Source organism: Corvus cornix, chromosome 2, assembly GCF_000738735.6.
Source record: "Corvus cornix cornix isolate S_Up_H32 chromosome 2, ASM73873v5, whole genome shotgun sequence".
NCBI classification, from domain to species: Eukaryota; Metazoa; Chordata; class Aves; order Passeriformes; family Corvidae; genus Corvus; species Corvus cornix.
Genome location: NC_046333.1, coordinates 114,844,049 through 114,858,035, shown reverse-complemented (window position 1 = coordinate 114,858,035; position 13,987 = coordinate 114,844,049). Strand labels below are relative to the sequence as shown.

At 38.4% G+C, this 13,987-nt stretch overlaps 1 protein-coding gene across 1 annotated transcript in view; it reads right to left on the bottom strand.

Annotated features, from left to right (window-relative positions):
* Nucleotides 1-200: 200 nt before the first annotated feature.
* The window catches only part of XKR4 (XK related 4), a 236,768-nt gene continuing 222,981 nt past the window's right edge, over nt 201-13,987 (bottom strand). The window contains exon 3 of the mRNA XM_039549272.1: nt 201-13,584. Within this exon, the coding sequence (XP_039405206.1) occupies nt 12,638-13,584 (947 nt within the window). The 3' untranslated portion in view covers nt 201-12,637. The remainder of the gene's footprint in view (nt 13,585-13,987) is intronic.

Genomic DNA, 13,987 nt, shown 5'->3' with positions numbered 1-13,987 from the left:
TCTTTTCTTTTTTTCTTTTCTTTTCTTTTCTTTTCTTTTCTTTTCTTTTCTTTTCTTTTCTTTTCTTTCTTTTCTTTCTTTCTTTTCTTTCTTTTCTTTTCTTTTCTTTTCTTTTCTTCCTTTTCTTTTTTCTTTTCTTTTCTTTTCTTTCTTTTCTTTTCTTCCTTTTCTTTTTTCTTTTCTTTTTTTTTTTTTTTTTTTTTTTTTTTTTTTTAATACAAGAAGATTACAGAGAGCTGCACAAAGTTTCAAAGCACAGCTGCACTCTGGAAAACTGCTATAAGACCAATATGATAATGAACTGTGTTTACTGCGTCCCAGAGGATACCATTTCCAATGCACTCGGCTTACAGTGAGAAGATGAATCTCCCATTTGCTAATGCCACAGGTCAAATCCAGAAGTCAAACTGGGTTTTGCATGGCTCTGCAGCATGTGAAATAACAATTGTTAAGTTAACATTTGATTAAAGAGGCAGGTGAGCAAGCATGGGAAGAGCAATAGAGCTGCCACTGTTGAGACTGCCTCATACACAGAATGGCACCTGCAGGAAAATACACTGATTCTCATTTGTTAGAGTAAACATTAGCTTGTTAATAATACAGAACTCAGAGAGCAAAATATCTGTCCCCTCAAGCAGAACAAATTACACAGGGGACAGCTTCTGCCCTTGAGAATCAATGGGAATTGATTTAAAGGAACTGCAGTCCTGTTAAAGAAGAACTGCAGTGGGATGGCAGATCCTTGTTTGCTAATCCAACATGATCCCTATTAGTGGCTATTCTGTGAGTCAGAGATTACCTCAGAAACAAAAGATACCGACTTTTATGTTGCTATGGGTACGTACCAAGGCTTTGGAATGATGAAGTAAAATCAGCTGACCTGAAGTAAAATCAAGATGTGACAGCTGTCTTTAATAAAATTCCTGCTTTGCAATTGAGAAAATTACTTCAGTGTTTGCATTTCTAACTTGGTTTTCCTTCTTAACTGTAGAGGTTATCCCACAGCCAGGTGTTATGCAAAAGAATTTTTGAGTTTTGTACAATGACATGAGAAAAGAAAGTTTCTTAGATAACCTGAGCATTGCCTTTTCTCATTGGTGAGGTTTGCATATGAGACTCATAAGCACAAGAGGAAAATGAAAGCAAGGAAAATGTCAGAACAGTATCTAGTAAGCTTTGTCAACCTTTCTGAGTAAATCATTGAAGAAAACAGGCCTAGCATGATATGCTACACTTATGGATCACACATGAGGTTATGGATAACACCACAGTGTTTTCTACTGAAATCAGGATGAGACTGTTTCTGCTACTAAACAAGCAAGAATTGATGATAACATCTGATATAGCTGGAAGTCTTTCAACAGTAATTTCCGTGAGGAGCTGTGTGACAGAATACCTGAGCATGAAGAAATGCTATGGGCTCACCTACTCTAAAGCTTCACGGCCCTTTCCTAATTATAAGGCTTCTACCACATCTACTGATCTCCAACTTCTCTATCTTTTTTTCCTGAGCTGTACCTTTGTACTGTCCCATCCGTGTGCTCCTCAGCTATGCCTGAAGAAGTGGATGTGAGGACTATTAGCAATAAAGGAACATGCACCTGCAAACCCACTGTTTGCTCATGGATGTACCCTGTGAGAAATTGAGAGCATGAGAAAATGCACAACCAGTTGAACAACACCAAGCCTATAGTAGTTCATATACAGAAAAGACAATCTTCTGGGCCTATTTTAAACCTTTTTGTTTTGTTTTGTTTTTGTTTTTGCTTTTTTTGGTTTTTTTGTGGAAGCCATCTGAGATTTATCCTCTCTAAAGAAGGCAATAAGGTTCTCTGACCCATAATCTATTACAAAGATCTATCATTTCTAAATTTAGCAATCACTGACATAACTGCCATACAAAGTCCTTGTCTCTCAGACTTAGTTTGAGACACTTTTGTATCTTAGTTCTAATCAACAACTCCTGCCAATAGCAAAAAAGTTATATCTAAGAAGTATCTTTCGCTGTCTCCCTGTGTGCTTCAGTTAGTTTGTAACACATCAAGAATTGTCTCAGTCAACATCTTTCCCAGAGGAGAGAGTAACTGCGCCATAAATAGTTTTGGCATCAAGGTTTGTTGGTTAGAGTTTTGGGTTTTTTTTTTTTGCTGTTAAAAGACTTTGCTCCTCCTTTTATCCACTGAAACAGCAGGGGCAGCTTTTCCACAGTGTTTCACAAACATCTCTTAATCTTGACCACAGGAATCATCCTTTTGGTTTTGCGGCTTTTTGATCTCTGGCCTCCTTGCTAAGATCACTACGGGGGATGCTTCCACAATAAAACATGTGAACAGATCACTCACATGTGTGCCCTGTGCAGCCTGGCTGGAGGGGGCCGTGACATCATCCCACCTGAAAATTTTGTTTTAGGAGGGTCCCAAGCCAGAGCTCTTGCTGAGTCCCATGTTGCTGTGTGTTCCTCCAAGTACCAGAGTTAGGCTAAATATTAAACCACCCACTCATTCTCCCTGATTTTTATAAAATTGCAAGTGTACTAACCTACACTATTTCTGATGATGAAAAAAATTAAGTCCTTTGCTGATCACAAGCTTTCCATTATTCAGATACCTTTGTAAGCAACATTCTTTTTTTTTTTACCTTCTGCTTCATGTCAAAGTAGCTAAAACCCACTTGTGTGTTAAAAACAATGAAAAACAGTATAATTCACCCAGTTCTTATGCTGTTGCTATGTATAGTATGTGTTTTGTTACAGTAATTTCTCCAGGATAAACAGTTACACAATCAGTACAATCATCTCAAAAATGAAACTGTATTGCTTCTGGATAGAAAGAATTTTTGGCTGATAAGATGAATAGATGACCAGAAGGAAATTTGGCCAGTTCCTTATTGATGGTAACTAAACCTGTCTCAACCCTAGCAGTCCTCTTTAAAATACAACTCCCTTCATGTATGAAGCAAATCAAATAGATAAATGTTTCATAAGATGAAAGATGAAAGCTTAGCTAGGATGAATTTCTTCTAGATCTCTCTTTCCAGTGTGGGCACCTCACTGAACACAGCTAACAATGGCTTTATTTTTTTTCCTCTGAACTGATTAATGTTTGCTCACAGGACCTTGATTACTGTATTACAAGCCACAAATTTGCAAGATTAAAAATGTCTGTTGAATTAATTAGCTGCAAATCAACCTTGGTGCAGCTCGACAAGTTCCAAGCTGTTCCAATAAAATAAAAAAGGAGGAATCGATAGCAGCCACAAATACATGACAATATGTTGGCACTTTGTGACTATAAATAGTGGCAGCTGCCCTCTCTGCTGACAAAGGAAGATTTTTCATTGTACATACAGAGCTATCTAAAGGCTAAATCCTGCCCAGATTGGTGTAGCAATCTCACTGATAGCTAAAGTGTTCTCAGTGAAATACGTCCCGTGGGCCAGCCCGATAACCCAGGGACAACTGGAGATGGAAACAAGCTGCCTACTTTTTCTTCACTTTCAGCCAGAGTGAACACCACAGTGCTGGTGCCAGGAGTGACCACAGCACATGTGGATGCTGGCTGACAGGATGTCCCAAAGGGGAAATGCAGGGAATGATGTTGAAAGCCATTAGTGACTACTTTTGAGCTTTTCCTCTGTTGCTACTGCCATTGTCTTACCAGTCATGACAATTTTAGATATCTCTGTCCATAAATCAGATCTCCTTGGAAGCATACTAGTTTTTTCAAACATTGTCCTTAATGCTGAATGGTGACACAGGTCAGGAACTCTAGGCATGTATCTGAACTTCAGAAAAGCACGTGCTTTCACTGGCTGGTAGTGTCTTCCTCAGCTTCCTAAAATTTAAAATTAATTCTCATCAAATGTTATCTAAGAAGCAGCCTGGGATTGACACATAATAATGCAGAACATATTAAAAAAAATCAGTAGTTAGAATTTCAGAAATAGTTACTGCATATGCATGGTAAATTTAAATTGACAGGAGTATAATTTTCAAATACATGCATATGAAATTTATCTTCAGTACATAATCTGTGCAAGAGCAAATCTTTCCTTCTGACAGCTTGTATCAGGAAACTGCATATGTGTTGGATAACAAACACCCTAGTGCTCTTCAGTCAAAATGCAAGTAAACCATCCTAATTATTGCAGGTTATTTCCTTCATAAACTACTGACAATGATAACTGATAGTGAAACAAATACAACCACCATTACATTACATGAAACAAAAGTTTAATTGATCACTTTGCCGTTTTCCTAAATGATTGATTTTGTCCTGGATTAAGTAAATGTGATAAATCTTTTTTTATTTCACACAATTACCGCTGCTCTGTTCTTTTACCAAAATATTTAAGATATGAAATAGAACATTAGACATATTTTCTCCATAATTTTTTGTTAAAGTGCTGGCACATTATATTGCAAGGCTGTTTCCAGTAATGACTAGAATGTGTTTTCCAATAATATTTTCTTTTTGCAGTTATCACTTGGTTATCCTTGATGACAATGTTCCTGATCCTTTTTTTGTTTTAGGCTTAGGATTTAAGTGAGTTGTAAGATTGAATCCTAATAGAATCTCAGGACTCACTGTCATGTGTATACACAAACACACACACACACACATATATATACACACATGTATATATATATATATAAAAATGCATTTGATACTGTAAATTTGCTCCTAAGTGTGAGATAAGATCCTACTATTTTTATTATGATGAAACCAAACACTTTCACAGAGAGTATTCATTATAGCATGCTGTGGACACTGAATGTCTTGCATTCACCATAACCTGGGCAATTTGCACGCAATGGTGGTTCAAATGTACCATCCAGAGAAACCATGTCTGCTCCACATGCTTTGCTAGATAGCACAGAGCCTCTTTGCCCTTTGCTCAGCCCAAACTGATCTTTGTTTGGCAAAGAACTGGGATCTCAAAGTGTATGAAACTTGGGCTCAGGGAACTACAGATAAGCTACAAGTGTAGCTCTGGTGTCCATACAAAGTCTGTCTGAGCTCCAAAGAAAAACCAGGTGAACGTGGCCAGAGTAGCACATGGTGCATTAATAGACCTGATTCAAGGCAGCATGTAGAGATTCAGGCTTTGTCACAGTGCTAACCATGTTCATACAGCTTTTGGTCAGGTTGGAAGGTGAGCAAAGTGATTTTGATTCTGCCACAGATGTTTACTGCAGACATTGATTACTCTGGCTGGATGTAGGCAATGGCACTGAATGTGCTCAACAATTTCAGAGTCCTCAACACTAAAGGGACTGAACACGTCCCTTTATACTAGAAGTATGTCTACACTGCACATGTCTACATTTGTATGTCCACATTTATGTTTTCCACAAAGAGGGAGAACAGTTCAAAACATGAGGCAGGGAGCCCTTCTCCTCACCAGTGTGCAGCCCTATTATCCTTCCCCTGAGAGATAGTAACTAGAGATATGAAGTGTTGCTAGCTGAAGAGATCACTGCATGTGGCTCTCCCCTTGGTCTTTGCTTACCACCAATTTACTGCTGGAAAAGCCCTCATGAGTATTTCTGTGCAAAGCTCCATCTGATAGCACCACAGAGGACCCAATTCCTTCAGGTAAGATGTGCAGGAGAATACCTGCTCAGAGGATCCTGGCAGGCTTAGGTGGGAAATAGGAGCTGAGCTAACTTTGTGCTGTGAAGACCCAGTTGCATCTGACCAAGTCCAGGAGGCAAATTTCAAGTGCTTGAACATCTGGCATTAAAAATGTTCAGGAGCACCTAGTTAGTGCAGTTTGGAGGAACACAGTACGATCCTGAGACCCCTGATGTGCCTGCACTGACCTCTGCACCTGTGCTGCAATGTGCCAGATACCTGGCCCCCAAGTGTGCTGGCTTTCATCCAGCCCATGCACATGGTTTTCCTCTCTTTTGTGGGCTCTTTGGTGCATGAGGTGGGGAAGAGACTGCTGGACTATGACCAGGCCTTGCCCTGAGTGGACTTGTAGCACACAAACACAGTCTATGCCTTGCCTTAGCACTGTGTCATGTCTCTGCAGGCTCTTCTAGACATTCAACTAGCAGCTTTTCTACCTTGAGGAAATCACTGGTCTGTGAAATTCTGTTTTGCAGTACTGTTACACACTAGGTAGCTGAGTGGACACACCTATTTCATGCTAAAAATGCTTTTGTGAGGTTTAGTGCAAAAAACTACCCCAAACTCAACGCTTTGTTAAAAGGATGTGGACTTTCCTATAGCAGAACAGATCTTGTGTAGAAAACCTGCTAGCATTCCTAGAGCTGCAGCATGCCAGAAGCAATTGCTTCCAAAGTAATCTGAAATAAGAGGCTGAAACCTACAGATAGAGAAAACTCACCGCAGTCATATCTTTCTTTCTATGAATGTAGCATTTAGTTACATGGACAAATCTGTTACATTTTAAAATTTATCCCAACCATTCATTGAAATGAGATTTTTGGTTACACTTTAAAGTTTCTTGGCTGATTTTATTTTACACTGCCTTGCAGGTAGAAGTTGAGATTTGATCTTTCTATTAGTTGGTCACTTACATAAAAATTTCTTGTCAATATCTATCAATGAATATAGCAACTATATGTATAAGTCTGTTGTAATTATACACAAGCTTCTCTGACTTCTCTGGCTTGTGCAAATCACCCCATAAATGTGCTGAAAAGGACCTTTTGCCCTCATCTTGCATGTGTTCTCTTTGCCCTAGGATTCAGAGGAGGCACACGGTTTACTAAAGGGTAGATAAGATCCTCTGTGTAAGAATGAAATGCTAAGCCTCCAGAGCAAAATGTAAGTACAGGAGCCAAGCTTATCCAGTTAGAAAACTTTCCTTTTAATGAATGTACTGGTCAGGAATTGGCTTTTGTAAGAATCACTGGAAATGACCGGTTTCAGAGACATTTTTCAAAGTCTTCTTAAAAGGATCACAAAACAGCAGCTCTGTCAAAGTGCGTATATTCTTGAATGTTTGAACTAAAAAGGAAAGAATAAGAAACCCGTGACTCTTGCTGAGCCAGCACTAAATTTAGCGTACGTGTTTCAGGTTGAACCAAGTGACATGCAGGCTTTTTGGCATTAAGCAAATCTCCAGCTGAGTTCAGTTTGGAGTGAGGAGGTGAAGACTTCCACTACCGTGGTCTGAATTCATGTAGCTCATTCTAGGTAAGGGCCTGACTTTGACATGTTCATACATGTGAAGAAATCTCACCAAAGTCCTGCACTGAGGTCACTGAGGTAAAACAAATGGTGCCAGGGGATCACTCGTGTTAAAACAGCTTTGTAAATGATCTCTTCATCAGTGACACCATTCCCCTAACTTTGCATGAACAAGGCTTTGTAATGTCATCTCTGTGTCTCCTGCAATGAGGTCTGCTCACACCAGATGTGAGAAATCATCTCAGAAACAGATCACTCAGCAAGCTGCAGCCAAGTGAAAATGATAGCAGAATTTGTTTTAAAAAATCACTACATGTGAACTGCAGTGATCTGTTGTGTTGGTTTTTTGTTTATTCCCAGATTTAAAAGAATCTGTTCTCATTTCGCCTTTTATCTCTTTTATCAGAATAAATAGGAATGGATTCAATGTCATAATGAAAAGACATAGCTCTATAAACAATCAAGGGTGGATTAATGTCTCTCTGGTACACAAATGGCTGTTTGCTACTTACTCCATTTGGCTTTCTGCTGAGAGCATGGGCTTCATGCGAGCTAGTCTAATTGCTACAATTAGCAAAATTAAATGGCTTATTGTGTATTTAGACAATTCTTCCCGTGTCCTGCACTGTTATACTGCAGAAGTAGTAATTGCTGTGTTGGGCTTGTAAATTCACGGACATGTGTTGTGATCATTTCCATCACACACATCTTGTAGGGGCTTAACTTAAACAGGTTTGTTTAGATGGATGCACAGATGCAGTTTACTCTGCTTCCCACCAAGCACAGGAGTAAGAGAGGCAGCAGTAGGACCCCAGGAATCTGCTGAAGTCTTTTCCTTGGCATTGTGCAGGCAGTGCAGGGGGTGCAGAGTAAATCACAGCATCTCAGTCACTCTGGATCGCACAGCTTCAGGCAGGGAGAGGAGAAAGGGCAGTGGCTTTGGAAGCTGAATTACTGGCAGAGCCAACTAAAACTCAGTACAGTGCCACTTTTAAGGCTCCTTAGGAGTGATATGATCAAATCACAAACACTTCAAAATTGTTTAATTGGTGTTCTAAAAAACCCAACAGTCTAGTTGTGAATATTTGCTGTCCAATAAAAAGTAAATGAACATATTGCATGATTGGGAGTCCCTTTCCAAATAAAGCAGCACTTCTGCTTTTAGTACCACTTACAAATTGCTCTTTTGGGGAGATAATGATGTATTGGCAAGACCATCATATGCTTTAAACTAATACAGATTTAATAGCTATTCACCATATATTAAAAATTAAATCTCCAATAAAATTTTAATTTACCTCCTCTGCTTAAAAGTTTACAAAATCAGGCAGATGAAGCCTAGCATTAAATTTTGGGAGGAAAATTTTCTCCAATTTTATAAAAATTAATTAATAGAAAATTTGTTGATTTGACAATGAAAATATTGAATATATGCCATCAAGACCATATAACCCAAGCAAAGAAACATTGTTCTGTCAAAAGAAGAATATTTAAATTTACATAAACAAAATTGAAAATTAATTTTTTCATTATTAAATACGCATGGAAAGAAAGTATTTGCACATATTTGTAAAGAATTTTTAAACAAAAATTATCCTATTACAGAACAAATAACTTTTAAAAGAAGTCAGAAGTTTTCTCTTACATTTTCTTACATGTTTTCTGAATAAACATGGGTATACATTATCTTTATTTAATTAGTGATAGAAGTTGAATTGTCTTTTCTGCAACAGACAAATCCACAAAATTTTAGGACCAAGTCTTTAACCAGATAAGTTAACATTACATCTGCTGGTAGGTTTGTTTGGTTCATTAGAACAATGCTCCCATAAGTCTTACTCCTAACAAATATGATTGCTTTCCTTTACCAGAATGTAAATATGAAAATATGAATTTTTTATTTTCATATATTCTGATATGAAATTTAAAAGGCCTGATGTTTTCATTATTTCAAAAGAAAAAGTTCATTTTTTTACAAGTTCTTTTCTTTTTTTTTCTTTTTTTTTTTGCTATTGCTGTCTCAGTAGAACTTTGTTGATTTTAAAACTGTGGCAAGAAGAATAGTGCATATTGATTATTAACTGTCCATAAGGCCATAATGGAATTTCAACATGGACTATGTTTAATCTTGGCAGTTTCCATAAAAAACTCTTACAGCTTTTAATGTGACTATTCACAGCAATGCAAATTAGGAAACTGTCCATGTAGTCATCAGAGTGTTTAGAATTCAGTCGCTGCCCTGTTCTCAGTGCAGGTAACATTGATGGTAAGAGTGTAACAGAGCAAGATTTTGGAGAGCAGATTTTCACTTAGTGTATAATGACTTCTACCCCTACCTCAAACAGCCAGATTGAATTCTGAGGACAAGGTGCATATATGTAGTGCTGCATATATATATTTACACACATATATATATATACACACACACATATGTCACTCTGCACTCACACCCTGCAGTAGTTTGCTTGAGATAAACATTTTTTCAAACATTATTTTCAAAATGCTGTGAGAGTAAAGAAAACAAATACTAGGAATGAAAAACCACATGTATAAATAACACCTCTTTGTCCTTCCTTCCAAAACCAAACAAGAGCAAATCAAACAAACTCATCCCAAACCTTCTTCAGAAACCTTGCAATGCAAGCGCTGGTGAAGACCTTAACCCTTTAAATTCCGTATGAAGCAACATTTCTTCAATTCTGTAAGCCTGACCAAAGGGTTCACAGCTCTGAGGAAGAGCAAGAGGGTGAGAGGGACATCAGAAGAAGAAGAGCCTCGTTGACAGCAGTGATGCTGCCCCTCTCCCCTGGAGGTGCTGGTGGGAGACTGAAGCTTGAGAAGGCTGCCCACTGTGCCTCACTCAGGCTTCAATTTCCGAGTTGTTAAAGCAGCAGCAAACACATCAAACTGTTTCCAAAAGAAACCCTCCCATCTTGGATCACAGAGCTTACATTTGCCATGTTTGTAAAGAAAAAATAGCAATTCCCTTGTGTGGACTAGAATTTGATTCTGGAGTGAAGGGTCTATTGAATATGACAGGACAAAGGACTTGCTCCCAAAATCTTTTTTTTAGCAGTTCTTGCAGTGGTATATTTTCTGACAAAATATGAGTAGTTTTCTCTGAATAATCAGCTATATTTCCATGAAGAAAAGGGTAATCACTTTGTAAAAAGCTTCAGGTTTGGACTATGAAAGAATTGTTTTATTTTAAAAAAATTTATAGAGGCAGTTGGCCATTGTTTAATTTGAAAATACCTAAGAAACCCCTGAAGCATAGGTGTTTTCTAATCTGTGTAAAGTTCCCTCTGCCTTGCAGATTTCTGCACTCCCACAGATTCTTGTTTTGAGGAACTCGCCCCAGCAAAGAGCAACAGGTATCGAACATATTACTAATAAAAAAAGTCAACATCAAAAATGGCTAATTGAATGCATACAAATAAACATAGTCTGTGTAACCTTGGCCATTTCACAGTACAAATATTCGTAATAGGAAAGACAGAAATTATCCCAGCAGCATACACAGCAGTGACTACACTGGATGTATCTGACAGTGAAGATTACAATGCCAATTATCAGGTCTTCTCCTTCCTGACATTGTCATTTACAACAGTAACTCTTCAGTTCTGCTTCGCTCTCCTGAAATGGATGGATATAGTTATAGCAAATTATTTCTCATAGAATCACTTGGTGTCTTTACAAGCCACTTATATTTGAAGCAGGATCCACAGTTTATAGAGTATTCTAAAAGTACCCATGTAGGCTTTCATATGGCATTACATTGCAAAACAAATCCATAATGTGTGAAAACCAGGTTTATGTCAACCTGCAAAAGCCATTTGATAAAATTCATGGACCAATTCTTAAAGTCTAAGCTATAAAGAGAATGAAATGTATTAAAAGATTTGAGGTTTATAAAAAGTAACATTTTATACCATATTTTTACTTTACAAAAATATTGAAATAATCCATGAGTTTTTCACTCTGCACCAGCTTTAAAAAAATTACTATCAAATTTTGACTTGCACCTTTAATGCATCTGAAAGCACCATCAGGGGATACTTTTAACATAAAGGATAATACCATTAACTAGATTTAGGGAGGTATTTAAAACCCAAAAGCTTGCAGCAAAAGCACTCTATTACAAGAGAATCAACACAATTTTTAGACATGTCTGGACACCAGTCTTGAACAGGCAGAAGAGGATCTTCCACATAACTTGTTTATATTATACTTCAGTGAATATACTTACTAAGAGGTGGCTGAAAGCCTTTAAAAGACATCACTTTCACCTTGGGTGGGAAAAATCAGAGCTGTCTCTACACATTGAGATCTTGGTTGGTCTTTCCTGCTTCTTTTTCTGGTAGGACTTGTGCCACTTGTTGTGTCCCTCAGGCAACATCAACCTTGCAGTTATACAATGTTTGGCACTAGAAAGGTATGGCATGTCACAGTCTCTTGTCACACCTGCATACATTCACACACTGAATCATGCATTCTCAGTCCTGAAACAGAGAAGTTTCAGTGTGTTCAGCTCCTTGTAGTTTCTTCTGAAATATCTGAATGGGGTCATCCAAAAAGTTTAGAATATGAAAACTATACTTCCTTGTTCTTTTACTTTTTTTTTTTTTTGCAAATTGAACACTGAATCATGATTATCATTTAATGAATATCACTACGTGCTAGAGCTCCTTATTTCTCCTCAAAACCAGAAGTGAGCTGCATAGAGTTTCTGTTGAAAATAACATCAAGAAGTTAAATTGTGTTTAATAAAGACTTTGAAATTCCACAGGAAACAAACAGTTCTGGTAGTATTAATTTTAATGACCTAATTAATCAGAATTTAGTTTCTTTTCCATTGACAGCCTTATAAACATGATGACATTTCTTTTTAATTAAGAACTATTTTGCAAACCTATTCTAACCTGAATGGTTGATTTATGGGAGTGTTGAAGACTACTAAGCTCCTGTTTTCCCCCCTAGAAAACGGCTTTCCTAACAGCAACACTGTGTGATACAGTTTTGTTATTTTTGAAAAGGTGTGGGGTTTCTTTGATTTTGCCATTGGTTATGGAAATATCAATCATTTATTTCCAAAATAAAATGCACTACTGGCTAAAGTTGAAAGCTCTGGCCAGAGCCTTTTTATTGGTTTGATTGTAAGTACTGTGCAGTCAGAGTTTCATAGCAGTAAGGGGTGGTGGGTGAGTTCCTCCAGCTGATGTAACTGATTTGTATGTGTGGGTCAGGGTTTGGGGTTTTTTGAGGCTTTCAGACGATGCTGCTGTATCAGTGTCCTGCAGACAGACTGCACACAGTGGATCAAATGATAATCATGATGATAGCCAGACTAAGAACACTATAGCTTGCTGCTCTACTTGTAGTACGCAGTTTAGTAATTCCTACAGCCCTACTGTCAACCCCTAATTTGGACTGTAACGCTGGAGCTTCTTCAAGCTGTGGTTTTTCTTTGTTTACAATGTGGTTTCATATTCCAAGCGCTCCTGAATAAGGGCATCATCTTTATACTGTAGCCGTGGAGGAGCAGGGGAACATTCAAATGCTAAGATTGCCTTCCTCAGGCTCCTGTCCAACACGTGTCTCTCCCATGCTGGGTACCTGTTCCTGAACAGATCGATTTTAATGACAGACTCCTCAATCCTTGGTGGCCGGGATGAAGGTGTGGATGGTGCAGTGGGTCTCACCTGAAACACAGGCACACACCCGTCCCTCTCGGCAAATTTTTGATCCCGCTCACTTGTGACACTCCGGTTGTTGGAGATAGAGCGTAGTGTGCTTGTGGCCACTTCTGAGGGAAGGGTGAAGGCAGCAGCAGGGTCCTCACAAGCACAGCTTGGTGACTGCCCAAACCTTGGTCCATTGGGGTGAAAGAAGGCATAGTACATTAGCATAAAAACAATGCCTGTTAAAAAGCTGCTGAACACTACACACAGTGCTGGTATGGCAAATGCATCAGAGATTGGAGGGGCCTTGTACAGATACCAGAGAACACTCAAGGCGGTGTTTTCTAAAAGGATGACAAAATAGTAAATGAAAAGCCTGCAGCGTGTCCTTCCTTCCTTGACATTGAACCAGCTGAAGATATAGATTATCCCAACAACCATGTCGAAAACTATCTCCTCCCATTTAGTGATGCAAAACTCTGTCTCGCAGTGAACGATCCAGAAGGTCATGATGCACCAGTGCAGCACGATGAAGATCCCAAAGTACAGCTGGAAAACCGAGGCAAACAGAGCAAAAGTAATGACCCTTGCTGCAATTGTGAAGAAATGCCAGCAAAACTGGATTATAACAGCCATATAACTGATGGGTTTCTTGTCATCGCGGGAGTCACGGAGGGCCTTTTGGTAGGAAGCCAAAGCCCAAGCCAGGGATACAAGGGATGCTGCAGCAGTAAGACCTAGGAGGAAACAAGAGATGAAGTTAAGGCACAATTAGTATGTCAGCATTTGGCTGAAAACAGTGAGATCCTTGCTGCTTTAAATATGTTCACCACCTCTGGCACAATAAATCTCTTCCTTCTCCTTTAGCTCAGAGAAATGGACTTCTGCTGCTGAGATTTCATTTCCCTTATGACACTGGATACACACAAACAAGAGTGGCTATCAAACCACACTCTGAACCTCTTATCTAGCAACTACATGTTTGAAACAAAATAATTAATTCACAACTCTGAGCCAATCGGGAATAGGTGTCTCTGTCAGCTCTGAGACTTAAGGGGACCTACTGCAGTTATTATTTTCAAGAAAGAATATTAATTTTCTGATTTTGAGAAGTCATTAAAGAAGCCTTATATAAAGCAA